The 27,734-nt window shown below is 41.9% G+C and overlaps 2 protein-coding genes across 2 annotated transcripts; one reads left to right on the forward strand and one right to left on the reverse strand.

Annotated features, from left to right (window-relative positions):
• On the forward strand, window positions 1-27,658 carry aldh1l1 (aldehyde dehydrogenase 1 family, member L1). Its single transcript, XM_004559841.5, has 23 exons — window positions 1-107; window positions 1,430-1,575; window positions 3,453-3,687; window positions 3,774-3,939; window positions 5,364-5,465; window positions 6,677-6,766; window positions 6,946-7,083; window positions 15,270-15,395; window positions 15,487-15,578; window positions 16,251-16,398; window positions 16,484-16,603; window positions 17,027-17,154; window positions 17,393-17,543; window positions 17,656-17,726; window positions 18,104-18,209; window positions 18,286-18,373; window positions 18,459-18,552; window positions 19,994-20,093; window positions 20,184-20,282; window positions 20,797-20,962; window positions 21,053-21,158; window positions 21,282-21,481; window positions 27,223-27,658. Exons 2-23 carry the CDS (start codon window positions 1,449-1,451, stop codon window positions 27,276-27,278), a joined length of 2,709 nt encoding a protein of 902 aa, XP_004559898.2. The 5' UTR covers window positions 1-107; window positions 1,430-1,448; the 3' UTR covers window positions 27,279-27,658.
• LOC101479743 (uncharacterized) lies at window positions 7,495-13,819 on the reverse strand. Its single transcript, XM_004559840.3, has 2 exons — window positions 13,515-13,819; window positions 7,495-10,060 (listed from the first exon to the last, which is right to left on the reverse strand). The coding sequence occupies exons 1-2, from the start codon at window positions 13,711-13,713 to the stop codon at window positions 9,297-9,299; spliced, it is 963 nt and encodes a 320-aa protein (XP_004559897.2). The 5' UTR covers window positions 13,714-13,819; the 3' UTR covers window positions 7,495-9,296.
• Window positions 27,659-27,734: the final 76 nt, after the last annotated feature.

A 27,734-nucleotide genomic window follows, 5' to 3' on the forward strand; every position in this document is an offset into this window, starting at 1 on the left:
GTTATGTAAATGGGTCGCTGGAGTGTGAAGGGAGGAAATTAAAAGCGACGCTTTGCCTTCGGTCGCTCTTTCAAGCAAGCAGAGAAGCGCTGGGTCTGCAGGCAGCGGTAAGTGAAGCAGGATTTACTCTTAGTTTTTCAGACTCTTCAGACTCAGAGTGCACTCAGCTGATTGGCCTCTCGCCACTCACACGCATGTTAAAAACTGTGTATTAATAAAGTAGTACAGACGCTGCTGAGAGCTGCAGTTTGATTGCACGTACTGTAACAGTCTGCACAGCACTCTGTTTATTCTGATGAACGCATGTGTGCTCTTCACTTCAGCTGTCTGAAGTTGTCTCGCAAGTGTTCAACTCTTCTGCGCATTTGATTGGTCAACACCCGAGGCAATCCTCCATGCCCCGCCCTTTCAGCTCAAAGTCAATAAACTGTCAGAGTAGTGATTACTGAGTTGTACAATACTGTGCAGCGTAATGATCGAGTTGCACTGACACAAGTCTATATATGAACACAAACACGGACAAACTAGGCTGCTAATAGTTACTGATAGGAATCCAATTATAAAGTTACTACAACTTTGGATTCATTGACATTTCTTGTGTGTGCAATACTCTTTAGATGTCACAGAAAATAAGTAACGATACTAATGTGTAACATGCACTCAGCTGACAGTACAACAAGTGCAGACAGTACAACAACAGCTAAGACTAAAGCAGTGAAGTCATTTTTATTTATAGAGCATATTAAAAGCCATCAGGGTGTTCTTCATAGTACTTTTAGTCACTTAATATAGCAAACTAAACAACACAGTTACGATATCTAGAAATTGCATAAGACTATGTGAGAAATGCAAAAACATTATGAAAATCACAAATTGCTGCGCTGGACTTTATGTGGGATAGACTGTTTTAGAGCCTTTGGTTTATAACTGAGAGGGACTGAGAAAGTGTAAGTAAGCCAAAACAGGAGTGGTGTGTTTTAATGTGTGTGTAAAGTCCAGCAGCTGCAGGATGAAGCAGTGGTGGTTAGAAACAATGCTTCTGGTTTCTGTAGAGGCTTTAGTTTATCATGCTGTTGAACCATTCTACATCATATTGAAAAGTGTTTCCATTATTTTGGCCATCCTATTTATTTCACCAAGAGGAGGTTAAATAAAACAATGCACCTCGCTGTATGCAAACAGGCTCACAGAGGGACAAACTGAAGGCTAGAAATCGACTATGAACAAATCAGCACCTTCCTAATAAGTAAAACAAAAGAAAAAAACATGACTGAAATTCTAACATTAAATGGTCCACTCAAAACTGCTGTTGTATGATGGCAGAAATGTTTGTTTAATAGGACTCTGTTCAGTCCATCTCTAATGCAATGAATAATGTGAAAATCCCATTCGATTTCATTTTTCTGCGTGCACATGTCTGCAACTCAAGAACACATAAAGGCGCCAGGATGAGGATTGCAGTGATTGGTCAGAGTCTGTTTGGCCAGGAAGTGTACAAGGAGCTAAGGAAGGATGGGCACACCATTGTAGGAGTCTTCACAATCCCTGACAAGGATGGCAAGGCAGATCCACTGGGTAAGAACTCACAACGTCAACATCATTTTAATGGGAATATTAATGGGAATACTGCCTTTCTCCTGTCACCGAAGCAATGCTGAAAGTGACTTTCCAAGCAAGCATTTTTTTGCACATCTGCTAGGAATAAACTGATGATGGTGTCAAATGAAACTGTGACTTGAAATCGGGCCACTGGTTTTATCTCTGCAGCTCGGTCATCAAACTTGCATTGTTGATTGCAGTGTGTTGTGTTTTCTTTATCAGTGAAAGTATCAAATGAATGCATTTTCATATCAGAGCAGTAAAATATCTGTAACTGATTTACATCACTGCAGAAGAATAAGGAACAACTGGAAATGAATTAGACTTTGCTTGACTGCATATACACACCAGTAAGGTTTGCTTACAAATGACTATACATGCTGTACACTATAATAAAAACAGAAACATAACCACTAGCCCACATTTGGAAGTGCTCAGAATCGTGTCGTGATCAGATATTGTCCAGGTGTTAATGCAGTCTGTGCAGAAATAAAGGACTGTCATAGACATCTGCTAATTAATGCTAAGTAAAATATTTAAAAAGAAATGCTAGAAATCCACTTACCAAAACTGAAGCACAAAATTCTTGGAAAGTTTTTACCACACAGAAGGCCACATTGTTTGTCAGATTATTCCATTAGAAAAACAAAACAAGAACAACACAAACATAGTTTAGTATCTTGAGAAATTATCAGGTGAGGTCACTATTTCAGGTGAGGTTGTGCAGTCATCCACAGGCAACACTTAACAAAACAGCCACTCCCTAACTGGCTGTCTGATTAGCTCCCCAAAAAGGAATGGACTCATTCGGAAACTTCCTGGGGAAAATATGATCTTGTTGGGACATTGACCATCCCACTTTGGATGGAGCAGCTCTCATTTCAACAAATCTGGCCAAATTTATGAAACCCCCCCCCCCCCCCAAAAAAAATGTGACTATCCAGAGTTGGGGCCAGGGTGCAGAGTTTTACATGCCTCTCTGCAATTTCTCCTATACTGTCATTCCCACAAAACCCCATCCCTATAGAAATTGTTATGACATGCGACATAGCAATTTTTTATTTTTTATATTTTTCACCTCTTCCTTTGTGTGGGTTATAATTCCAGATCCTTAATAACGACACAGACAGAATACACATTATATACAATGTAATACAGAAAGTTACCACCGCATGCTGGGCCCATAATCCAGAGGTCGATGGATTGAAGCCATATTCTGCTATTTGAACTCTATGTTGATAGCCTATCAGATTTCCACTATTTGAACATTGTCACAGAAACACACAAGTTTTAGTCCAGCCAGCGGGCTGTTTACATTTTGGGATGGCCGTAGCTGAGGAGGGAACCTGGTTTCTCAAAACTGCATGCCAAAGTATCCTTGGGTAAGATACTGAATTGCAAATTGCTCTCCAGTGTTTTCACTGCAGTGTGAATGTTAGATAGAATGCACTTAGGCCCAGAGTACTTGAATGAATGGGTAAATGAGGCATATTGTCTAAAGTGTTCAAGTAGCAAAGCGCTGTATGAGTCCAGTGCATTTGTATAATATACACCTGTAAATTTCAGACTCTTCTCTGTGCTCCTTTACTCTGGCATTTTCCTGTATGCTTGCTTTTGGAAGCCGACCCATGTAAACATGTAAAGCCTTAGCAAATGGGAAAATTCTGACTTGTAAAATTTGACATCACAGGGGGTAGTTCTACATGTCAGAGTTTATATACATATTTATAATATATTTATTATGTCTGTATTTATAGAAATACAGACATAACTGCAGTACATGAAAAAGAAAACAGAACTGTTGCAGGATGTGCAGCTTTTCTCATTTATTGTGTTATTTTATCATTTATCAGCCACAGAAGCGGAGAAGGATGGCGTGCCTGTCTTTAAGTTCCCCCGCTGGCGACTCAAGGGCCAGGCTATTCAGGAGGTGGTGACTCAATACAAGGCTACAGGTGCGGAGCTCAACGTCCTGCCCTTCTGCTCCCAGTTCATTCCTATGGAGGTTATCGACCACCCAAGACATGGCTCCATCATCTACCACCCATCCCTACTGCCTCGCCACAGGGGAGCCTCTGCTATCAACTGGTAAGTGATGTTCATGAGATCAAGTTGAAGAGAAGCAAGACACAGTGACAGCTGTTTTATTTCACTTCCTGTATCGGTCTTCACAGGACACTGATCCACGGTGACAAAAAGGGCGGGTTTACAGTGTTCTGGGCTGATGACGGACTGGATACTGGTCCCATCCTGCTGCAGAGAGAGTGTGATGTTGAACCCAATGACACTGTCAACACCATCTACAAGAGATTTCTCTTCCCAGAGGGAGTAAAAGGCACAGTAAGTAAAGAAAGAAAGTGTGGTACAAAGACACTTTTATTGTAAATAAATTTCATACATTGGAAGGTGTGCAATATAATGTGTGGTAGCTGTGTTTAATGTGACTGCAACACTTCACCAAGGCCTTCTACCACAAAGATGATAGGATGCATTCTCCCAAACAACTTTGTTTTGATCCTCATCCTCACACTTACATCTTAACATGCTTTTATTTTACCTCTTAATAGCTACCTGGTCATGTTAGCATTAGAGATTTTGTAATACTTAATTCTGCCACAGAGGCACTGCTATCCTGTGTTTTAAATATAAGTAAAAGCATTAATGCAACACTGTCCATGCAAAATAATGACTCGTGCATCGTCATAAGACATATTTCGTGTATGTACTTCCTGATCTGAAAGGTGATGCCGATGCAAAAATTCATTGTCCCTCATTCTTGTGGGCCAGTACTTTGGAAACTCCGTGGTTGTAAAAAACATAAATCTATAGGTTATCGGCCCTTGGGTCTGTCGCTCCAGAACAGGGATGTGAAACTCATTTTACATCAATGCAGGAAAAGTGCAAATCGTCATATTTTCCAAAGCCGTTCAGGAGGCCAGATTGGAGTGTTTGCAGGACTGACTCTGATACCCGGGCCTTGTGTTTGACACCCCTGCTCTACAGCATAAAAGGAATTTAGACAACTTTTATTGAATTCAGTTTTTTAGATAGCACCAAATTACAACAACAGTCACCTTAAGGTCTTTTTATTACATTATAAAGTAAAAACACTACAATAATAGAGAGAAAACCAAGGAGACTACCCACTATTGGCAAACAATCTGCAACAGTGGGAAGAAAAACTCCCTCCTGTTTTAACAGGACGAACCCTCCAGCAGAACCAGGAGGAGCGTCATCTGCCCTGACCTTTTGGGGTTGATGGCGCTTGTTTTCATAATCAGACTTCACTGAACAATAGGTGACATCATGGTGGCTATGTTCATCTTTTATACAGTGTGTATCTTGACCACGGTCACCATCCTGTCAGTTCCTTGGTTATGAAATGAACTGGTGATCATAAAGCTGTTTTTTATTTAAATGTGAAATCATTATTATGCTGTAGCTGCAGGACATACTTTGAATCAGTCTAGTCATATTGCTTTCTCTTGCAATGGTGTGAAGTTAATACAGTTTGCTATGCTAAAGGTAAGCTAAAGATCGCCTTGAAGTGCTGGAAAAAACAACCTGTAACAGAAATGAAGTTTGTTTTATTATATTTAGAGAGTTAGTTATCTGTGTTTTATGTGACTGATCATTCTGCCTGTGTCCTGTGATTTGCCTGCTGCGAGTTTCCCAACATCGTAAATACTGTGATGACAAAGTTCGGAAAGATAGCTCATGCAATTTAAGATAGCGCAGCTTGAACTGCATTTTTCTGGTTCCAGGTGGAAGCTGTGAGGCTGATTGCAGAGGGGAAGGCCCCGAAGATCACACAGCCAGCGGAGGGAGCCACGTATGAGTGCATCCAAAAGAAGGACAATGCCAAGGTAAAACACAAGTGTAGCTACGCCACATTACATCCACAGACACAAACATGCAGAGTGTCGGTCACTGCTGTTCGTTCGTTCGTCGATTTACAAATATCATTAGTTATATATTATTTAGTTATAGTTATAATATTATTATTATTATTATTATTATTTTATGGGATATTTAGTTAAGCTTAAAATTAAGGGTTTTTTTTCTTATGCTGATAATAATGTGGTCTTGATACGTTTATAGCACATTTTACAAAATGCAGAAATGACTTTTTGTGATGCTTTGCTGTGAAAACTGCAGAAATTAATTCCATCATTTAAATGAGCAGTCTCTCCTGTTCTGTCAAAGTCTGACTTGAATTGACATCCTTCATCTCAGCGCTGCCATCTTTATCTGTCTTCTGATTATATCTTTTGTGAATATATACACATATAAATCTGTGTGCTGCTATTCTTTCAACTGACCATGATGTAAAGAGGCTTATCCAAAACCATAGTTGTAAATAAGAAAGCGTTCTTTTGCATCGTTAAATAAAGGTTAGATTACCATCCTGTGGTACAAATTGGTATTACATGCAAACACTTTGGATATAAAGTCACTGTGATTATTACTTCTCATTCTCTTGATAGTTTTAACTCAGTTGTTGTTACTTAGAAAAATTCTCCTACATACTTTTAGAAATATCAGATCAGATTACCCAGACTCAGACCGACTCCCAAGGCAGTGGCAATGGATGCATCTCACAAGGTCACATGTACAATGAACCAGCAGTTCACTGTACATGTGGAGGGAAACATTTCAATTCAAACCTTTGCCTTTGAAAATGTGAGCTTTTTCTTGCTGCTGCAATACAAGGAACAAAGTACAGTTTCTGGATGTTACCTACATTGTAGTGATTTACACTTTCACCTAACACACAGTCCCACTTTGAGACAGGAAGGACATGCAAATCCCTTAAGAGGATGCATCATGAAGGACATGTGGTGTAAGGATCCAGTAGATAGAATATGTAAAAGGTAAACGGACTGGTACTTACATTGGTACACACACTCACATGGATGCATCAGTGCAAACCTAGGGTACTTTGACAGGCAGACTGGAGTGGCTGAGGAATCGACCCACCAACACGCTCAGTAGCAGACATCCCACTCCTCCTGAGCCGCTGTGGTGAAGCATTTAGATTTGAACTGGCAGTGATGACTGCTTGAAATTCTAACAGATTGACTGGAACCAGTCTGCTGAGGCTCTCCACAACTGGATCAGAGGAAACGACAAAGTGCCGGGAGCCTGGGCCGAGGTCGATGGACAGGTAACAGCTTCTTAATGCTTTCTGTCTGTATCCTGTACAGCTGACTAAATAAAAAATGTTTGACACAATACTTCTGAATTTTAACCGGATCAGAGCGACGGCTCACGCAGACATGCAGAATCAAAACATGATGAGCAACTGCGTTTGGACTGAGTCCCGTTTTACATCTCTCTCTGTAGAAAGTGACTTTCTATGGCTCCTCTTTGGTGGATAATGGGACCGCAGTTAATGGTCAACCCCTGGAAATCCCTGGAGCCAGCCAACCCGGTATCGTCACTAAATCTGGCCTGGTGCTGTTTGGCAATGACGGCAAGACTGTAAGTGAGATTATTAATCTCAGGAAACTGTTCTAGATTTCCAGAATTCACATTACAGATAAGTGCTGTACATATCTGAAATGATTGGCTCAGACATACAATGGCCCCATCACTGTGTCGATATAGCTACATCTTGTTACTGAATTAATTGAAGACCACCCTGACTGTGGTGGTGAAAACATCACTTGCAGATATTCGGGTGCTTTTCACTGGCAGGGACAGCAATTGTCAGAACAAAGCAAATACCTTCCTACTAGGCTTGACTTGTGTAGTAATACCAGAAGTATCACATTCAGTCCTTCAGCTATGAGGTGATTTGGTCTTGGAATGCAGCCCACAGCTCGTTATTCTGCATCCTTTCTTTCCACGGATGCTCAGACAAAAACTCTACACTCGTGTCACGACTGCAGAGAGAAGATTTTGAGACATTTACGCTAGAAAAACCTGACAGAGCAAAGGAACAAAGAGATCACTGTGAAACTGGATATATGACTTTTTTTAGCTTTATATTTTTATGTTCACATAACAGGATCATCGTGAAATAACTTTGGCAAAATATATACAGTATATAAATCTATTTTACAGTGCAACATCAGTAACACATGACGTACAGCATCATTTGATATTATGGTGCAATTTAGATTTAAAAACTATTTTTCGATCAGGTTGAACTTTGTCATCTGTTTAATACTCGTGCTTGCCAAATATGTTAGTGTTTATTAGAGGCTCTAAACAGAACAGGAATGTAGAGTTTAGTAAGTAGTCCACAGTACCAGAAAAGCAGTAGACAAACAGTCCTCCAGCATCCAGCTGTATCTACAGTATTGTGCATATGAAAAACAAATATTCAGCTGGCCAACGTGTGTTTTGTACGTAGTCTCTACAGGTGCTGGTTACTGAACTGTCCAAACCTGTATTTTCCAGTGTTTAAAGTCCTGCTCAGCACTGAAAGTAGTTAAGAATGCTTGGTTGAATTAAATGGGAATATTTTAAAAAGTACATTTTTAATCAGTATCTTTTTAGTGTCCGAGTCAGGAAGAAGTTAGCTTACCTCAGCAAAAACCCGGGATCGGTAATAAACTCTTCCCTCTATCATAACTTCATAGGCACTTGGGGAAATGTACTTGTATGCAAGTTAGATGGAAAAAAGTATTTTTGTCTTTTTCGTTTATGTTGTTTTTGTCATTATTTGTTCCCATCTTGTTTTGTTATAAATCAGTAATCTTTTAGCTGCTGGTTTGTCTTGTTACAACAACAAAGTGCTGCTTAAAAAACACTTTGTAATCGGAGTGTGACATTAAGCCACTGAAATCTCTGGGATATTGATGTTGTCAGCTAAGTAGCAGAAAGGGCTGTTAATCAGTTTCAGCTGAAATTACCAAGAGGTTCACAAGAGGAGCAACAATGAGACAATCCCCAAAACAGGTTTTACAGGTGGAGACCACTGACCCCGCCCCCCAATGGAACCAGTCTGTGAGCACTGTCAGAGCCACAAAATGGACTCCAGCATGTGAAAGTCTCAGACCAAATAATCGTCAACAGACTTCATGAGGGCCTCTAGTGAGCCCTGTGCTCACTGCCCGACGCTGTGGAGTGTGACTGGAACTTTCCATGGAATACCAGAACTGGCAGGTATACCACTGGGACTATTTGCTTTTCCCATATGAGAGCAGGTTCACCCTGAGCACATGTGACAGACGTGAAAGGGTCTGGAGAAGCCGTGGAGAACATTACGCTGCTTGTGACATTGTTCAGAATGATTGCATTGGTGGTGGTCTGCAGAAGCATATCCATGGATGGACACAGAGACCTCTACGGCTAACCAACATCACCCCGGCTGCCATTAAGTATCGGAATAAAGTCTTTGGATCCACTGTCACGCCCTACACTGGTGCATAATTTGTAGTCAAACTAATGGTCTCTTGACTCCAGTCCAATAATTACTGCAGACACATGAGAGTTCATTTTCCATCCAACCTGCATATAAGTATACAACCCACAATTTCAAATTTAAAGCCAATTTCAGTATATTTTCTATCTTATTGCAATCTCTGGACAACATTTGGAGTTGGCATGAGTGTTTGGATTCAGTCCCATTTATGGCAGTCTGGCTGCTTTGCTGATTTTGTTGTGTACATGTTGAAAATTTCAAAAGACAAGCTCAGTTCTGTACTCAGATTTTCGACTACATGCGCCATCAGCTCTAACACCTCTCAGGTGGGACTCTGACTTGTGGACAGGTTAATGCCGTGAACCTTTCTCATATGCCTCTTCATCAGCAGCCGCTCTGTAAACAGCTCATCGCAGTCCCCGCATTTGTACGGCCTCTCCTCTTTATGTTTGGCTAGAACGTGCTTCCTCAGAGTAGAACCCCTGTTGAAGGATTTGTCACAGATGTGGCAGCTGAAAGGTTTCTCCCCTGTGTGAGTCCTTATGTGTTCTGTCATGTGTCCTTTCAGCTTAAAACACTTGCCGCAGTAATGGCAGCTGTAGGGTCTCTCTCCTGTGTGCACTCTCATATGATTCTGCAGGTTGCTCTGGCAGGGAATGTGCTTGCCGCAGATGTGGCAGTCAAAGTTGCTCTTGCTCTCCTGTGGCTTGCTTTCATGTGTCTTGAGGTGCCACGTTAGCACAGTCTTTTTGGTGAAAATGTAGTTGCATATGTGGCAGCGGTACAGGGTGGTGCTAGTCTTCTCTTCCAGAAGGTTTGGTTCATCTGCAGATGTTTGCCTCGACTCTCTGCTCTCCTCTGCTGCTCTGCAGTCCTCTAACTGCTGCACTGTTTTGATGAGTTCTTTTGTCAAGGCATCTCCGTCATCGCTGTCTTCCATCGTTGGTTGCTCCTCGCCTCCATTGAGCCACAGTTCCTCCCTCTGCTCCTCTTTAACCTCGGAGGGTCCCGGCTCATCCTGCCACACACTCGAGCTCCACTCTTGCTGTTTAGGTGGAATGTCCTCAGTTGGCTGTTGTTTGGCATCTGCAAACAAAGGAGAGAGAAAAGCATTACACTTCAAGTATTGTGCTGAGATCTAAGCGTTACAATTGGCTTCAAGTAAAGGACAGCATTTGCTATTAGAAGAGTGCACATACTAACATGTGTGGAGTATGTTATGACTTCAGTTTAGACAGTAAAAGTCTTTGGTAAGTTTTTTTTGTTTTGGTTTGTTTTGGTTTTTTTAAGTGAAGTGAAATAGCCACCAGCTTAGACTGCAAACTGCCCTGTGTGATAAGTCACAACCATGACCTTATGCTGATAACTATATACAGGTCAATGAACAGTGGTTAAGGAACTTCTACAAAGCTGTAAGCTAACAGTAAACAAAACAGGCTGACAAAATGTCATGTGTTCTGACACAGTGAATGACACAGAGCCAAACCAGAGCCAAAGTTACTCTGGAAACACTGGGTTGCATCGTGTCTATCAGGTAAAAATGGGCCAGTCTGCACCAAAACACCAGTTCTGTAAGCTTGTTCCATAAACCTCATCGATACCACCCTGAATTTTACCTGGTATCGGATTGGAAAGGAAATCAGTGGTATCGCACATCACTACACAATAGCAGCCCCTCTCGCTCAGTTTTTGCATTTGCGCTTGCTCGCAATGTGTTGTTTGCAGTCTCAACAGTTCTGCCCGTGCGCGCTCAACTCTTTCTGTACGCCGTTATATTTGTGCCACAAAACCAGCCAATCACAGACTTGGATGCAAAAAAATCTGATTGGCTGTTTTGTTCTCCAATCAGCTCGAAATGATGAAATGCAATATCCCCGAATCCATTTAGTAGTGATGTGCGATACCACTGATTTCCTTTCCGATCTGATACCAAGTAAAATTCAGGGTGGTATCGACGATACTGATCCGATACCGATACTTTATACAAAATCGTATTTTATTTATTGTATCTTTTATTGTATCTCAAATTATAGCATCATAATGATTACAGGACATCAGATTACTTGTTCTTATCACTTAATAATGCAGAGTTCATCATATAGAAATAAAAAACCTGAAGTTGTGCGCTATTTGAACACCTTGCCTGCCTGCAGCACTAAAGGACTCCGTGAGAGACGTCTGTCTCGCCCTAGCAGCACCTGTCCATGTCCTCCTCTTCAGTTTGCCTCAACATACGCTCGTCATATTCTCTGATATGATTTACTCTGAGGTGTTTGACAAATTTGTGGTGTTGCCACGACACCTCACTTTCTTGCCACATGTATTGCAAACCACGTCTCGGCTGTTTGTGGATGTAAAATACGTCCGCACATGACTCCAATTACGCACATTACTTCAATTATCCTATTTATACAGCTGTATTTCACGCGGAAGAGGAATAGTTCCTTCCAATGTAGACAATCCGAATGATATAGTTTGTTCCTGTTAATGATAAACTACAAATTTACCCTAAATTACTAAAATATCGATATTTTAATGTGAGAATCGATTCTAGAACATAAATGACTGGTATCGGAGGAATCGATATTTCAGGATCGATCCGCACATCCCTACCTGCAAAAATTATTTTTACGTGCGCTCAAATTTTTTTTACGTGCGCTCATAATAGTGGCACAAAAATAACGCCATATTCAACAAGCTGTATAATTAAACATGTAGCACACCGAGTTCACAGTTCATCTGCATATTTTAATACAACTTCTGAAGACTTACTGCAGATTTCTCTCTGTGTAAAACAAACGGTGAAGGATGGAGCAGCTACAAAATGTGTTTCTCTTCACGTCTGAGTTTGTTAACCAGGAGCTCTGATGAAGGACTCGCTCGCTTTTCCCAGTAAAGGTTTTAATGGTGATCACAGGAACAGCGCCGCTGTTTTCTATCAGTCAACCCGAGCTCACCGTCTCGGTAACCGCTCCGCCTCTTTGCTCTTCGCGGTGTGTAAACAGGCTCGGGCTCCACGTTTAACGGTGCCAGGGTCATCATCACTGCTGCTGTTGTGCTCTCAGTGTTTTTGTTTCAAACTGGACCCCTGCGTGGGCTTAATGTTGTCAGACTTATAATCCACACGCTTCCCCTAAATACGTTTGTATCGCAGGTCTGTTTTTAGCCGCTAATGTGGGTGAAACGCTCGCGTTCGTGTTTCCATGGTGACAATGGCGCGCTACAGAGCCGTTCCTTAAGTGAAGCATCGAATCAAATAATTTGTATCAAGATTTTTTTAACAAAATACTCGATAAATCGTTGCAGCCCTTGTTCACTAGCATTATTGTAACATTTACAAAATAAATATTTACATTTTCAGTTTTGTTTCATTTTTACAAATGTATCAACATTATAATCCCGACACTTTCTTACTGGATCCATCCAAAAACAAGAGAGTAATAGAGTACTAGGAGTGATTCTTAGGGCAAACATAAGCTTTCACCAGCTTGTATGAGTTGAGAGTTTATACAAAACAATGCCATGATGTCACATCCTGCAAAGTGTGTTAAAATGTTACAATCATCATTTCACATTCGTTAAATAGGAAGGTAACACAGGTGTTTACATCGAACTGATCGGTGGTCAGATCGCTTTTGATGTATGTAACAGAAACATACAAGTACGAGTCCTGTCTGAGTGCTGCTTTCCCCCCCAATTTATTACAATTACCTTTGATCAGAATAATTTGGATTGTTATCTGAAGATAATATTCACACATAAATATCTGAACTTGGTGATATTTTTAATATTTAATCAAATTTGAAGGCACACTGTCGGGCAGTGCAGACTAGTTGTGGTAAAGGGAACCTGCAGATGCAACATCTGGACAACATGAAGAAAACTCACCAGTTAACATGAAAACCAGTTACACTAGAACTCCTGTACAGAGCACAACTGACACTCCTGTACAAGACTGACGTTTTCATAAATAATACAAAACAGCTTATGACATGTGTGTGTGTGTGTGTGTGTGTGTGTGTGTGTGTGTGTGTGTGTGTATATATATATTACATACTGTACGTAGCTTCAAAACAGCTTGTCCGTATCTATAATTATATACAGATGTGTTCACTACACCAAACAATGTTAAGAACAAGTGTTAAACTCGCGGGCTGATTGGCTCAAAGGGTGCAGGGTCATGTACGCTCAACTATAAAAGGAGGATTTAAGTTGCGTCCTAACGCGCACACGCTGAGATCAGAGTAACCACAATGAACGACGGTCCTCTTTGATATGATAAGTGCGACCTGCCGCAGTTTGACTGTCATTTGAACTCATGTTTCGATAAACAGCATCCTTACTGTACTGTTTTATTTGAGGACATTGGAAATAAGCTCACCGGAAATTTAACGCTCCTTTACTATATGGCTAACACTGCTTGCTAATGTTGCTAGCTAAATGCTGTGAATATAAATGTAACTTTCTGTCCGACGTCGCTGAATCACTTATTGGGTTATTAATAAGATGCTAACTGGCCGAAGTAACCTGGGGTACATACCTGCCCTGTGCAGCCGTATCTCTGGTTTGTAGACGAGGTCCAGCAGCCGCTGCAGCCTCTGGTTCTCCAGCTTGGCTCGGTACACCTCCTCCTGGTACTCTACCAGGGTCTTCTCAACGAATCCGTAGATGTCCACCGCAGCTGCGGTTAGTCTTTCCGTCAGGAACACGTTAAATGTCTGAAGGGTAGCTGTGGCCATTGTAAGGCTTCTCCGTTATTTTCAGCTCACCCTGCTTGCTACCTATGGATGTGTGACCGTCTATGCAGTGTGTAACAGGCGTCACAGCGCCCTCTAGAGCACTGGACTTTGTAGGACACTGTACCGTCAACATGCATGGAAATGCTCTCTAGGCACATTTAGGCTCGGATTAAACTAGTCAGTGGTAAAACTGACTGCACGCACTAGAGTTCAGCTAGTCTAGAGCTGAACTCTCATTCATTCTCGTTCATTTGTCTTCATTAATTCAGTCATTCACTGATAGAAAAGTTGACCATTTTCTATTTGCTGACTAAAATAAAATCGGTGTTGGGATCTCTGATTTTTCTGCTTAAGTAGTTTCCAGCTAACATTCACGCTCCAGTGGATGCTTTGAAGAGCAACTTGGGGTTTCGTTACTTGGCCTTTGTGAGGACTTTCAAAACATGGAATTGACAAAAAAGTAAATTAGGCAGAAAATAAGTTGTTTAGTCAGAGTTCTTGTTTAATTTTGTTATTTTTCTTTCAATAAAAATGTTGCTAACTTACAAAAAACTGCATTCCATAGATCACTGATGAAGTATTGGACTTTGCTGTAGCTCAGGTGGCAGAGCAGGTCAGCCACCAATCATGGCCACGCAAATATCCTTGGGCAAGATACTAACCCCATGTTTGCCTACTGGTGGTGGTCAGAGGGCCCGGTGGCGCCAGTGTCCGGCAGCCTCGCCTCTGTCAGCGCGCCCCAGGGCAGCTGTGGCTACAATGTACCTGCCATCACCAGTGTGTGAATGACTGAATGTAGTGTAAAGCGCTTTGGGGTCCTTAGGGACTGAGTAAAGCGCTATACAAATGCAGGCCATTTACCATTTACTTAGTCTGAATTGCAGAACACACTGCAGTCACTTGCCTTGAAATTCCCTGTTATAATGCTGACTATTTTTTAGGATCATTATTTTTCTATATGACTCTGACTCAGATACTAGAGTGGGTTGTCTACCAATTGTAATAGTGTAGCACTTTTCTGTTCTACCTGAGCACTCAAAGTTCTTCATACAACTTGCCTCATTCATTTATTCGCAAAAACATGTCCTTGAGCAATATATTAAACCCTGAGTTGTCCCTGATGCATTCACTGGAGTGTGTTAAAAGTTAGACAACGAGCTTGGGCATATGAAAAAGTGCAATAGGAGTGTGTGTCTGTGTGTGAGTGATAATTTATTTTATACATAAACTTTACCTGTGCTTGTATGATGATTTTAAGAGCTATAACAATACGCAAAGTTGGCAAGCTAGCCAAATATTCCTCTTCTTCACTAAAATGCTTGCAGAGGTTTGAGGCACTTCAGCATGGTGATGGTGGTGCTTCATGGAAACTTCCCATCCAATCTAATGGATCCTGATATACAAGAAGAATTGAATAACATGTTTAAATCATAATTCTGATTAAAATTGTGGTCCATTCAACGTATTCTGTTGACCTCAATGGAGACATTGAAGTGTGTTAGCAAAGTACAGCATTGATTAAAACAGGTGGTGTCGCATTTTGTGTTTCTCTGCAGCTGCTGGTGAAGAATCTGCAGTTTGAGGATGGAAAGATGATTGCTGCAGCGCAGTACTTTCGCTCTGGGAGCAGTGCTGCTGTGGAGCTCACTGAGGAGGAGAAAACCTTCGCTGTACAGATGAGGGTAGGCCCTCCTCTCCCACTGATTCAAGAAAACGTTAAGCTGACAGTTTAGATTTTGTCTTTGTGCTGACTTTTAACATCATGTCTTCCAGGCAGTGTGGCAGAGTATCCTGAGTAATGTGAGCCAGATTGAAGACTCCACAGATTTTTTCAAATCTGGTGCTGCTTCCATGGATGTGGTCAGGTGATACAGGGAAAAATACAAAACCATGTCAATTTTCTTTTTATTGTTCATCACTTATGTAACATACAGTTCCAGTCTGTGTTTATTTCGCTATGGTGTAGAACAAATCTTAATACATTAAAGTTATTAAACAATGACAGAATTATGTAACAAACAAGCAGCAGCTTCAAGTGTCAGTTTTGTTTGGGCTCAGTGAAACCAGGCACTGAGCGGGTTGCCTGTGCATAATCATTAATGTCCAAAATACTTTTTAACCAATTTCCATCAACATGTAACTCATTCTTTCTGCACTTGTGCTCTACCTCTCCACCAAATTTCATTGGATTTTGCTCGATGTCTATTATGTGGTACCCGTTATCTACAACTGAGGCTTTAGGTATTGTCAAGCCAGCAAATGCAAAGAAAGCCTGGCTAAACGCATAAATCCACCTCAGATAGCTACAATCCAATAATATTATGTATATGTGTGCAGGTTTATATGTGTAGGTTTATTTAAGTAAGTTTTTAGTTTAGGTCATTTTCTCCTTAAAGAGTATTTTACAACCTGATATCAGTGCTTTAATCCAAGCATTCCTTCTTTTACCACTATTTCACCTAATCTTCTCTTCTTTTTCTTGTCCCCCATATCTTTTCTATCCCCCATTTTCCATCTTGCCTCTTCTCTGTCTTCAGGCTGGTGGAGGAGGTGAAACTTCGAGCCAGCAGTTGCCAGCTGCAGAACGAGGATGTCTACATGAATACAACCTTTCAGGATTTCATCCAAATGTGTGTGAGGAAGCTCAGAGGGGAGGACGATGAAGAGGAGTTGGTAGTCAACTATGTAAGTGTTTGAAATTCCCTTTGTTAGTTATGGATACGTGGAGAGGAAACAGCCGTGTGTTAATGTGTATCATTTACCTGCTCAGGTGGAGAAGAACATAAACAACATGACAATAAAGATGCCTCATCAGTTATTCATCAACGGAGAGTTTGTTGATGCAGAGGGAGGAAAGACCTACAAAACCATCAACCCCACTGACGGCACGGTGAGAGAAAAAGAAATGACAAAAAATGCAAAATTCATGTCCTATATAATATTTTATTATATCGAGTAATGTCTTCTCTGTAATGTAATAACTTTGTGTCCTGCGTCATACACTGGCAGGGATCTATAATGAAAAGCAACCATTTCTTTTCTCAACTGATGATGGAAGCTGAAGCTGTTGATTCTTTTTCGGGTTACAAATATTAAAATCCCCTGTCTTTAGTGACCAACAAATGATGATGGCCAAAAATAGTGCTACAGTCTGTTTAAAGCTTATTTTAACAAAGTTTAGGGGGAAAAACTACAAAAAAGGGAAGTTCTCTTTCCACTGCTGAAGGTGATCTCATCAGGATTGGAGGCCATGTCTTCATAACTGAGGTTTGCCATCTTTAATTTCCTTGTCTGTCCTGTGTGTGTCCTGCAGGCCATCTGCGATGTGTCTCTGGCCCAGATCAGTGATGTGGACAGGGCAGTGGCTGCAGCTAAAGAGGCCTTTGAAGAGGGAGAGTGGGGCAAGATGAACCCAAGGGACAGAGGAAGACTCATCTACAGGTCAGATATATGACCCTGGAGTGTCAAAAAACTTCATCCATATTTTTTTTCTTAGCTTTATGGCCCATTTCTCTTTACGGTAAAGTGAGCATCTCCATAGCATGAACCGCTTTAATATCTTTGTTCTAAGGGAGTAAATGCCTTCAGTAGGTTTGTTTGTCTTTGATAGTATTAGTGAAGAAAAGTTGTTGTCTAAGTTGTGTTTCATAATATGTCTTCGCTGTTAACCCACCTCCAGGCTGGCTGACCTGATGGAGGAGCACCAGGAGGAGCTGGCCACTATTGAAGCCATTGACTCTGGAGCTGTGTACACTCTGGCCCTCAAGACCCACGTGGGCATGTCCATCCAGACTTTCCGCTATTTTGCTGGCTGGTGTGACAAGATCCAAGTAAGACAGCTGGCTTAAAAGCCTGCACCTGTCACGTTGTCAGTTGACAGTCTGATACATCTGTTACAGATGTGTAAATACATGCAAACAACATGATGTTGTTCTTTTACAGGGCAGCACCATCCCCATCAACCAGGCCAGGCCCAATCGTAACCTGACTTTTACCAAGAAGGAACCAATGGGGTGAGAATAGAGATTTGAAAAGTGTCATACTCTACACAGCATTGCAGTGGAACCTGCAAAAATAATTACATTTAGGAAAATATTCTGTGGTCCTTTTGAAGGGTTTGTATCCTGTTGCATCTGATGTAAAACTAACAAAGCATTTCAGTCAATTGCTTTTTCACAGCACTGTACATTCACATTAAAGCTAACATGCCTTTGGTTCGAAAGCCGAACAAACTACTGCTTTTTATGAACCACATTAGTAGTTTAAGGGATATTTGTAAAGAACAAACTATATATGTGCTTGACAGAAAATCTTCAAGCAGGTGGATTTCAATCAAGATGTTATAAAATGGGTGTGATAAGTATTTCAAATGCTCTCTATCTGTCCTCAGAGTTTGTGCCATTGTGATTCCTTGGAACTACCCTCTAATGATGCTGGCCTGGAAGACAGCAGCCTGCCTGGCAGCTGGAAACACAGTGGTCCTCAAACCTGCACAGGTCAGACTCCCATGTCACACATGCTACCCACAAAAGCTAAAACCACAGGGTCATTCATGTTGTTGTTTGTTTTCAGGTCACCCCACTGACAGCACTGAAGTTTGCTGAACTGGCAGCAAGAGCGGGACTGCCTAAAGGAGTGATTAACATTCTGCCTGGATCAGGTTGGATCATAAACATTCATGACATGAAGCTGAGGTCACCTAATGAAGCTCCGTGAGTTGCTATGCATCTTGTTCTTTATTCTAGGTGCCCTGGTGGGTCAGCGTCTCTCCGACCATCCCGACGTCCGGAAACTTGGCTTCACAGGTTCCACAGAGATTGGTAAACACATCATGAAGAGGTGAGAGGTAACATAAACCTTACACAAGGTGTTTAACAAAGTCTTATACACTGAACAAAAATATAAACGCAACACCTTTGTTACTGCTCCCATTCCCCATGGGATGGACGTAGAGACCTAAAATTCATTCCAGATACACAATATAACCATCCCTCCCAAACAGTGGTCACAAATCAGTCCAAATGTGTGGTAGTGGGCACATCTGCCATATTGAGATAATCCATCCCACCTCACAGGTGTGCCACATCAGGATGCTGATCTGACATCATGAGTAGTGCACAGGTGTACCTCAGACTGCCCACAACAAAAGGCCACCCTGGAATGTGCAGTTTTGTCTCACAGCAAAATGCCACAGATGCCACAAGCAATGAGGGAGCGTGCAATTGGCATGCTGACAGCAGGAATGTCAACCAGATCTGTCGCCCGTGCATTGAATGTTCATTTCTCAACCATAAGCCGTCTCCACAAGCGTTTCAGAGAATATGGCAGCACATCCAACCGGCCTCACAACCGCAGACCTCGTGTAACCACACCAGCCCAGGACCTCCACATCCAGCAGGTTCACCTCCAAGATCGTCTGAGACCAGCCACCCAGACAGCTGCTGGAACAATTGGTTTGCACAACCAAACAATTTCTGCACAAACTGTCAGAAACCGTCTCAGGGACGCTCAACTGCATGCCCGTCGTCCTCATTGGGGTCTTGACCTGACTCCAGCTCGTCGCCGTAACAGACTTGTGTGGGCAAATGCTCACATTCGATGGCGTCTGGCACGTTGGAGAGGTGTGCGCTTCACGGATGAATCATGGTTCACATTGTTCAGGGCAGATGGCAGCTGAGAATGTTCCAGTTCTTGCATGGCCAGCATACTCACCGGACACCCATTGAGCATGTTCGGGATGTGCTTGACCGGCGTATACGACAGCGTGTACCAGTTCCCACGAATATCCAACAACCTCGCACAGCCATTGAAGTGGAGTGGACCAACATTCCACAGGCCACAATTGACAATCTGATAGACTCCATGCGATGATGTGTTGCACTGCATGAGGCAAATGGTGGTCACACCAGATACTGACCGGTTCTGGGTCCTCAGACCCCCAATAGCGCAAAAAACTGCACATTCCAGGGTGGCCTTTTGTTGTGGGCAGTCTGAGGTACACCTGTGCACTACTCATGATGTCAGATCAGCATCCTGATGTGGCACACCTGTGAGGTGGGATGGATTATCTCAATATAGCAGATGTGCCCACTACCACACATTTGGACTGATTTGTGACCACTGTTTGGGAGGGATGGTTATATTGTGTATCTGGAATGAATTTTAGGTCTCTACGTCCATCCCATGGAGAATGGGAGCAGTAACAAAGGTGTTGCGTTTATATTTTTGTTCAGTGTAGTTTCGCTCACAGTTGCGTGTCTGTTTTCTTGTATATTTGAAGCTGTGCAGTCAGCAATGTAAAGAAAGTCTCTCTGGAGCTTGGAGGAAAATCACCACTTATCATCTTCAGTGACTGCGAGATGGACAAGGCCGTGCGCATGGTGTGTTTATCTTATGGCAGGTTTTTGTGTTTTTTTCCAAAACAGAGTAAAAAGTTGTGCATCCACTATGTTGTTGTCTGTATGTTACAGGGCATGAGCTCAGTGTTCTTTAACAAGGGAGAGAACTGCATCGCTGCTGGCAGACTGTTTGTGGAAGACTCCATTCATGACCTGTTTGTACAAAAAGTGGTAGGTGTAACCCGCAGTAAACTTTACTTTGACCTTTTTTTCCTTTTTTACAGTGAAAATGTCATGTTGTGTTTTCATTCCACCTTAAAAATCAGTCTCTCACCTTCAGACGTAATAGGCTGATGGCTCACTGACTAATGCCATTTTAGTCAGCGGGCCAAAAGACATTTTGCTATAGTGCTGTGGTGTTTCTCACCAAACTATATGTCTTTCACTTAACTTTATCAGCTAGTTACTGTTTTCAGTAACTTTTTCACATGTGTTGAAAGAGCAAGGCCAGTGACGCACTGTCGGTGGTAGTAATGAAACTGAAACACATGCTCTAAGTCTTAGAAATGAGCACACTGAGCAGGTTGAGCAGTTACACGCCTTTGTGTGGATCTGCGTGTGTTTCAGCATGTCCTTCTAGTATGCAAATTGAGCCGCAGCGGTAAGGTTTCTCTCCCGTATGCTGTCTCATGTGAGTAATTAGTTCTTACTTCTTTAAAGACCACTTGGATCTCTCTTATCTTAGGTTGAGGAAGTCAAAAAGATGAAGATTGGTGATCCACTGGACCGCTCAACAGACCATGGACCTCAGAACCACAAGGCCCACCTGGACAAACTGGTGGAATATTGTCAGACTGGCGTCAAGGAGGGAGCCACCCTGGTCTGTGGTGGCAGACAGGTACAACGACCAGGTAAGGCAGCAGAAGTTTCTAAACAGAACTGGTTAGGATGGACTAACTCTGATATAACAGATGCCGTTGGATGTTTTGTTTTCCCTCCAGGTTTCTTCTTTGAACCCACAGTGTTTACTGATGTGCAGGACCACATGTACATTGCTAAAGAGGAGTCTTTTGGCCCTGTTATGATCATCTCCAAGTTTAAGAGCGGGTTAGTTAAAATTGAATGATTGCTCAAATGCCAGCTTGCTTCATATACCCAACATAAGACTGACCTTTTGTGTCTTCACTGTTGTGTTGGTCCGGTGTGCCTCCTCCATCTTCCTGAATTCAGTGAAGTGGATGACGTCCTGAGGAGGGCCAATGCTACAGAGTATGGCCTGGCATCAGGTGTTTTCACACGGGACATCAGCAAAGCACTGTATGTCAGTGAAAGGCTCAATGCCGGCACAGTTTTCGTCAACACCTACAACAAGACTGACGTCGCTGCGCCCTTCGGAGGCTTCAAGCAGTCCGGATTTGGTAAAGACCTGGGTAAGGCAAACTACTGCTTTTATTGTGTAGATGTATTATTTCATGTCAAGAAACACAAATTTTTTAAAAAAAGAAAAAATATATACTATTCAACCTATGTCAAAACATTTTCACATACAACACCAGCAGTGGGGACAAAGTCATGTTTGGAGGGTAAATGGGCTGGTTCTTATATAGCACTTTTTACCATGTAAGTGCTTTCTATCTAACATTCACACACATTCATACGCCAGTGGACAAATCAGAGAGCAACTTGGGGTTAGTATCTTGCCCAATGACATTTGGTGTGCAGACTGAAGCGGCAAGAAATCAAACCATGACCTAACTCCTGAACTACAGCCACCCCGTATTTAAACCATTAAATAAACAAATACTAATTTACTGAAACAGTGAGTGTAGATTTTATTTGCCAGAATTTATCACACCTGTATCTGAAGCAGTCTAGTACCGTATTTTTCAGACTATAAGGCACACTTAAAATCCTTTCATTTTCTCAAAAATCGACAGTGCGCCTTATAATCCGGTGCGCCTTCTTTATGAATTCTGGTTGTGCTTACTGACCTCGGACCAATTTTATGTGGTACACGGTGCTCAAAAATCTGTCAAAAAATGTTTTAGTACGACGTTGGTAAGCTATGAAGCCGCACCATTGATGCATTATCAGAGCATTACGGCTACCGTAGTCAGGAGCCTGGCGGAGTCATCTGGGTCCAAACTCCGTCCGCTTCAGGTCCCAAAGTCAAACGAACACTGCGGCATCACTGAGATTTAAAAACTAAAAATTTTCACCTTTGATAAAATTATCAGTGAAGGAAACGGTTTCCAGGGCCTAATCCGTGGATCGACTTCCTTCGAGGCGTGGACGTCTATCAGCAGAGAATGTACCTTCACCTATCAGCAGAGAATGTCCCTTAGTCTGTAACACAGTCAAATATATTCTCAAGTAATATTCAAGCATGCCATTCAGCGTGTTAGTACGAGCTCGGGAGCAGCTTGGGAGAACAAGAAAACAGAGACTGCTTTAGATTGTCTTCCCAAAGTGACTCAACTTTATTCACAAGTACAACAGTTTGTATAGAGGGTAAAATTCATGAGACAGCAGATTTATCAGTTTAAACCAGTACAGACCAAGATAAGGCAGCGTCTTCCTGCCCTTGGGTGAAGAAGCATCCTTTGTGTAGTTTATCAGTTCAGCTACAATTGTGATTATCTCAGCGACATATTTTCAAGGCACAAAACAAAGAGTTCTTACATTAGTGAAATCTGAAACAAACCATTTGGCCTTCAACAGGCGTCTCCTAAAAGATTAAGAAACTAATGTAGCTGAGGGAGTGATCTCTGTGGTATTTCAACCTTGTACCAGCCTGTGATTCTCACACATCAATTCTTGGGTCAAAGAGAAAAATAACTAAAACAAAGGGGCCTTATTGAATGACAGAGTTTTCCTGCATAATGTCACTATAAAACAATATCCAGTAAATGCTACCATGGTACTAAAATACCTAACAATCAGTTTTGCTGCTTTACCAGGTGTAACAATTAAGTTTAACATCCAGGCATCCATGAAAACAGAATTTATTAAATTTAACAGAGTTAGAAGTTAGCAGGAAGTTAGCTCGCTAGTTTCCACCTAAACATGATATAGCATGTTCTGACTGAGAGATTTCTGAAAATATTAAAACGTACAGCTCTGCTATCACTTCCAACATAAATGAAGACAGAAAACTAAACAGCAGTGACTTTTGAAGGGTTACTGAAGTTGGTCTAGCTGGTATATAATGATGCGCTACGTCAGCGGTCCCCAACCTTTTTTGCGCTACGGACCGGTTTATGCCCGACAATATTTTCATGGACCGGCCTTTAAGGTGTCGCGGATAAATACAACAAAATAAAACTAGTACCGGTACCGGAAAAAAGAAAATTTATTCATAACACACGTGTAAAGACCCAGGAAAACCGAGTTAACGATAAAAACGATGACAAAATAATGCTGAAAACCGATAAAAACCCTGAAAACTATACATTTCACACCTGAGCCTCAACTCTCGCGGCCCGGTACCGGTCCAAGGCCCGGGGGTTGGGGACCGCTGCGCTACGTGATCACTAGCGGCACAACTATGTTAGCATATGTTAGCATAACATAAACAGTGAAGCTGGAGGATGAACACTAACTTTTTTCCACTCGATAAAAGTTAACGTGAGGGTTCCCGATGGTTATAGACAAATGTAATCGCATGGCAGGATGTTGTAAACGGACCAAACTTCAGTCAGGAGAACAACTGAGATAATCCATCCACAATATGAGGTTAGTCATTACTGCAACAACATGAGAATAGAGCAGCTGCGAGAGAAATCAACATTAATGAATCAATGGTACGGAAGTAGAGGAAGCAAGAGGAATGAGCTGAGTTATCTGACTGTTTTGTTTCGCTTAATGCGCCTTATGTATGAAAATTCAATTCAATTTTATTTATATGCGCCAAATCACAACAACATTCGCCTCAAGGCGCTTTATATTGTAAGATAGACCCTACAATAATACAGGGTGGGCCATTTATATGGATACACCGTAATAAAATGGGAATGGTTGATGATATTAAAGTCCTGTTTGTGGCACATTAGTATATGTGAGGAGGCAAACTTGGATACAACTTTTGTTTTTTCAATAGGAAGAGGACCATGTGACACATCAAACTTATTGGTAATGTCACAAGAAAAACAATGGTGTGCTTGGTTTCAACGTAACTTTATTCTTTAATGAGTTATTTACAAGTTTCTGACCACTTATAAAATGTGTTCAATGTGCTGCCCATTGTGTTGGATTGTCAATGCAACCCTCTTCTCCCACTCTTCACACACTGATAGCAACACCGCAGGAGAAATGCCAGCACAGGCATCCAGTATCTGTAGTTTCAGGTGCTGCACATCTCGTATCTTCACACCATAGACCAGGGGTGTCAAACTCAAATACACAGTGGGCCAAAATTCAAAACTAGAACAAGGTCGCGGGCTAACAATAATATTTATTGAAAAATATCTTCCTCCAGATATAAGAATGAATCTCTTCTTATGGACTCAAACAAGTTTTGCTGAAAAACTGAATGTGGAACAAGCAAAGCTTAATACTAAACAATGTATATATTAGCTGTATAATACCAGTTGGCCAGCTCTAATAGTAATTTGGTATGGCTTCGCGGGCCAAATGTAATTAGGCTGCGGGCCAAATTTGGCCCGCGGGCCAGAGTTTGACACCTATGCCATAGACAATTGCCTTCAGATGACCCCAAAGATAAAAGTCTAAGGGGGTCAGATCGGGAGACCTTGGGGGCCATTCAACTGGCCCACGACGACCAATCCACTTTCCAGGAAACTGTTCATCTAGGAATGCTCGGACCTGGCACCCATAATGTGGTGGTGCACCATCTTGCTGGAAGAACTCAGGGAACATGCCAGCTTCAGTGCACAAAGAGGGAAACACATCATCATGCAGCAATTTCAAATATCCAGTGGCCTTGAGGTTTCCATTGATGAAGAATGGACCCACTATCGTTGTGCCCCATATACCACACCAAACCATCACTTTTATTGTTCCAACAGTCTTGGAGGGATCCATCCAATGTGGGTTAGTGTCAGACCAACAGCGGTGGTTTTGTTTGTTAACTTCACCATTCACATAAAAGTTTGCCTCATCACTGAACAAAATCTTCTGCGTGAACTGAGGGTCCTGTGCCAATTTTTGTTTTGCCCATTCTGCAAATTCTGTGCGCCGATCTGGGTCATCCTCGTTGAGATGCTGCAGTAGCTGGAGTTTGTAAGGGTGCCATTTAGCTAATATCTGCCAAAGGGATGTTCGACTAATGCCACTCTCCAGTGACATGCGGCGAGTGCTATGCTGTGGGCTCTTGCTGAATGAAGCTAGGACAGCCACTAATGTTTCATTAGTGAGTTTTCTTGCGTCCACGTTTTGGCAAATCCAACACTTTCATGAAACTTAGCAAGCAGTTTGCTAACTGTAGCATGGGAGATGGGTGGTCTCATAGGGTGTCTTGCATTGAAATCTGCTGAAATGACCCGGTTACTGCGTTCACCAGATATCAACACAATTTCGATCCGCTCCTCACGTGTTAACCTCTTCGACATGTCAATGGCTGTGAACAAAGAGAAACTTGTAAATAACTCATGAAAGAATAAAGTTACGTTGAAACCAAGCACACCATTGTTTTTCTTGTGACATTACCAATAAGTTTGATGTGTCACATGGCCCTCTTCCTAATGAAAAAACAAAAGTTGTATCCAAGATGGCCGACTTCTAAATGGCCACCATGGTCACCACCCATCTTGAGGAGTTTGCCCCCTCACATATACTAATGTGCCACAAAGAGGACTTTAATATCACCAACCATTCCCATGTTATTACGGTGTATCCATATAAATGGCCCACCCTGTACATTCAGAGAAAAACCCAACAATCATATGACCCCCTATGAGCAAGCACTTTGGTGACAGTGGGAAGGAAAAACTCCCTTTTAACAGGAAGAAACCTCCGGCAGAACCAGGCTCAGGGAGGGGCGGGGCCATCTGCTGCAGTTGGGGTGAGAGAAGGAAGACAAGAGACATGCTGTGGAAGAGAGACAGAGGTTAATAACAAGTACGATTCAGTGCAGAGAGGTCTATTAACACATAGTGAGTGAGAAAGGTGACTGAAAAGGAAAAACTCAATGCATCATGGGAATCCCCCGGCAGCCTACGTCTATTGCAGAATAACTAAGGGAGGATTCAGGGTCACCTGGTCCAGCCCTAACTATATGCTTTAGCAAAAAGGAAAGTTTGAAGCTGAATCTTAAAAGTAGAGATAGTGTCTGTCTCCTGAATCCAAACTGGAAGCTGGTTCCACAGAAGAGGGGCCTGAAAACTGAAGGCTCTGCCTCCCATTCTACTTTTAAATACTCTAGGAACAACAAGTAGGCCTGCAGAGCGAGAGCGAAGTGCTCTAATAGGGTGATATGGTACTACAAGGTCATTAAGATAAGATGGGGCCTGATTATTTAAGACCTTGTATGTGAGGAGCAGGATTTTGAATTCAGTTCTGGATTTAACAGGAAGCCAGTGATGGGAAGCCAAAACAGGAGAAATCTGCTCTCTCTTTCTAGTCCCTGTCAGGACTCTTGCTGCAGCATTTTGGATTAACTGAAGGCTTTTCAGGGAGTTTTTTGGACATCCTGATAATAATGAATTACAGTCGTCCAGCCTGGAAGTAATAAATGCATGAACTAGTTTTGGTAATGGTATGGTAATAGAAAGAGGCTGTTATTTCTGATTCCATTCAAACTGCCATTTTTTCATCTTCTCCCATTTGTTCCATAAAAGTTACAACATTATGCTGTATTGCCATCATAGACCATATATAAAAGCTGGACATTGTGATGTCATCCATTGGGTTTGAGCTTCACATACTAAAGACACCATATTAGCACAGTAGGGTGGAGTGCAATGTTATCAGCGTATACCACCATGCTTAGTTAGCTAGCCGCATCCACAAACTCTGTGTCTGTAACACACAGACACAAATCAGTACTCAGTAAGACAGTAGATAGTACTACTAATGTTTTAGTAGTACTAACTAATCATTCACATCCATAGTCTTCACTGGTATCTGCTTTGAGCCAGTGCACTCAACCCTGTGGTGACCAATAGGTGACTGGTGCTTGTGCTTACTATCAGTATCTTTGTCTCTCCACCAGGACAAGACGCTCTCAACGAATACCTGAAGACAAAGACAGTGACCATTGAGTATTAGGTGATATCACAGGAGAAACAAGACCGTAAGAGGGCAGACTCAGGTAGACATGTGGACATTGCTAGAGAAACACACTGCGATACCAGGATGTTGGCATTAAAAGTGTACGTGCCTTAATATGCTAACTGATAAGTATGTCTAACATGTTGAATAATCAGTAACAGAGCCTTGAGCCACGCTGTAATGAGGATTGTTCTGATCTACACAAATGGTGAATGCTAGCTGGTAGCTCAGTGAGTGGACTGTGATTTAACTAAAAAGGTTTTTATTTTAATACATCTTTAATTTCTAATATGGCTTACATTAGGTCAGAAAAGTCTTGCAATGTAACATTTCCAATAACAATTATTGGTTACGAATTAAAACTGCTGCACAACCAACATCTGCAGATTGATGTAATTCTTCTGTGTTCAGTCTTTTTTTTTTTTTTTTTAAATATAACAAATGTAACGTCTG

The sequence above is a fragment of the Maylandia zebra genome, linkage group LG5 (assembly GCF_041146795.1).
Source record: "Maylandia zebra isolate NMK-2024a linkage group LG5, Mzebra_GT3a, whole genome shotgun sequence".
Taxonomy (NCBI): domain Eukaryota; kingdom Metazoa; phylum Chordata; class Actinopteri; order Cichliformes; family Cichlidae; genus Maylandia; species Maylandia zebra.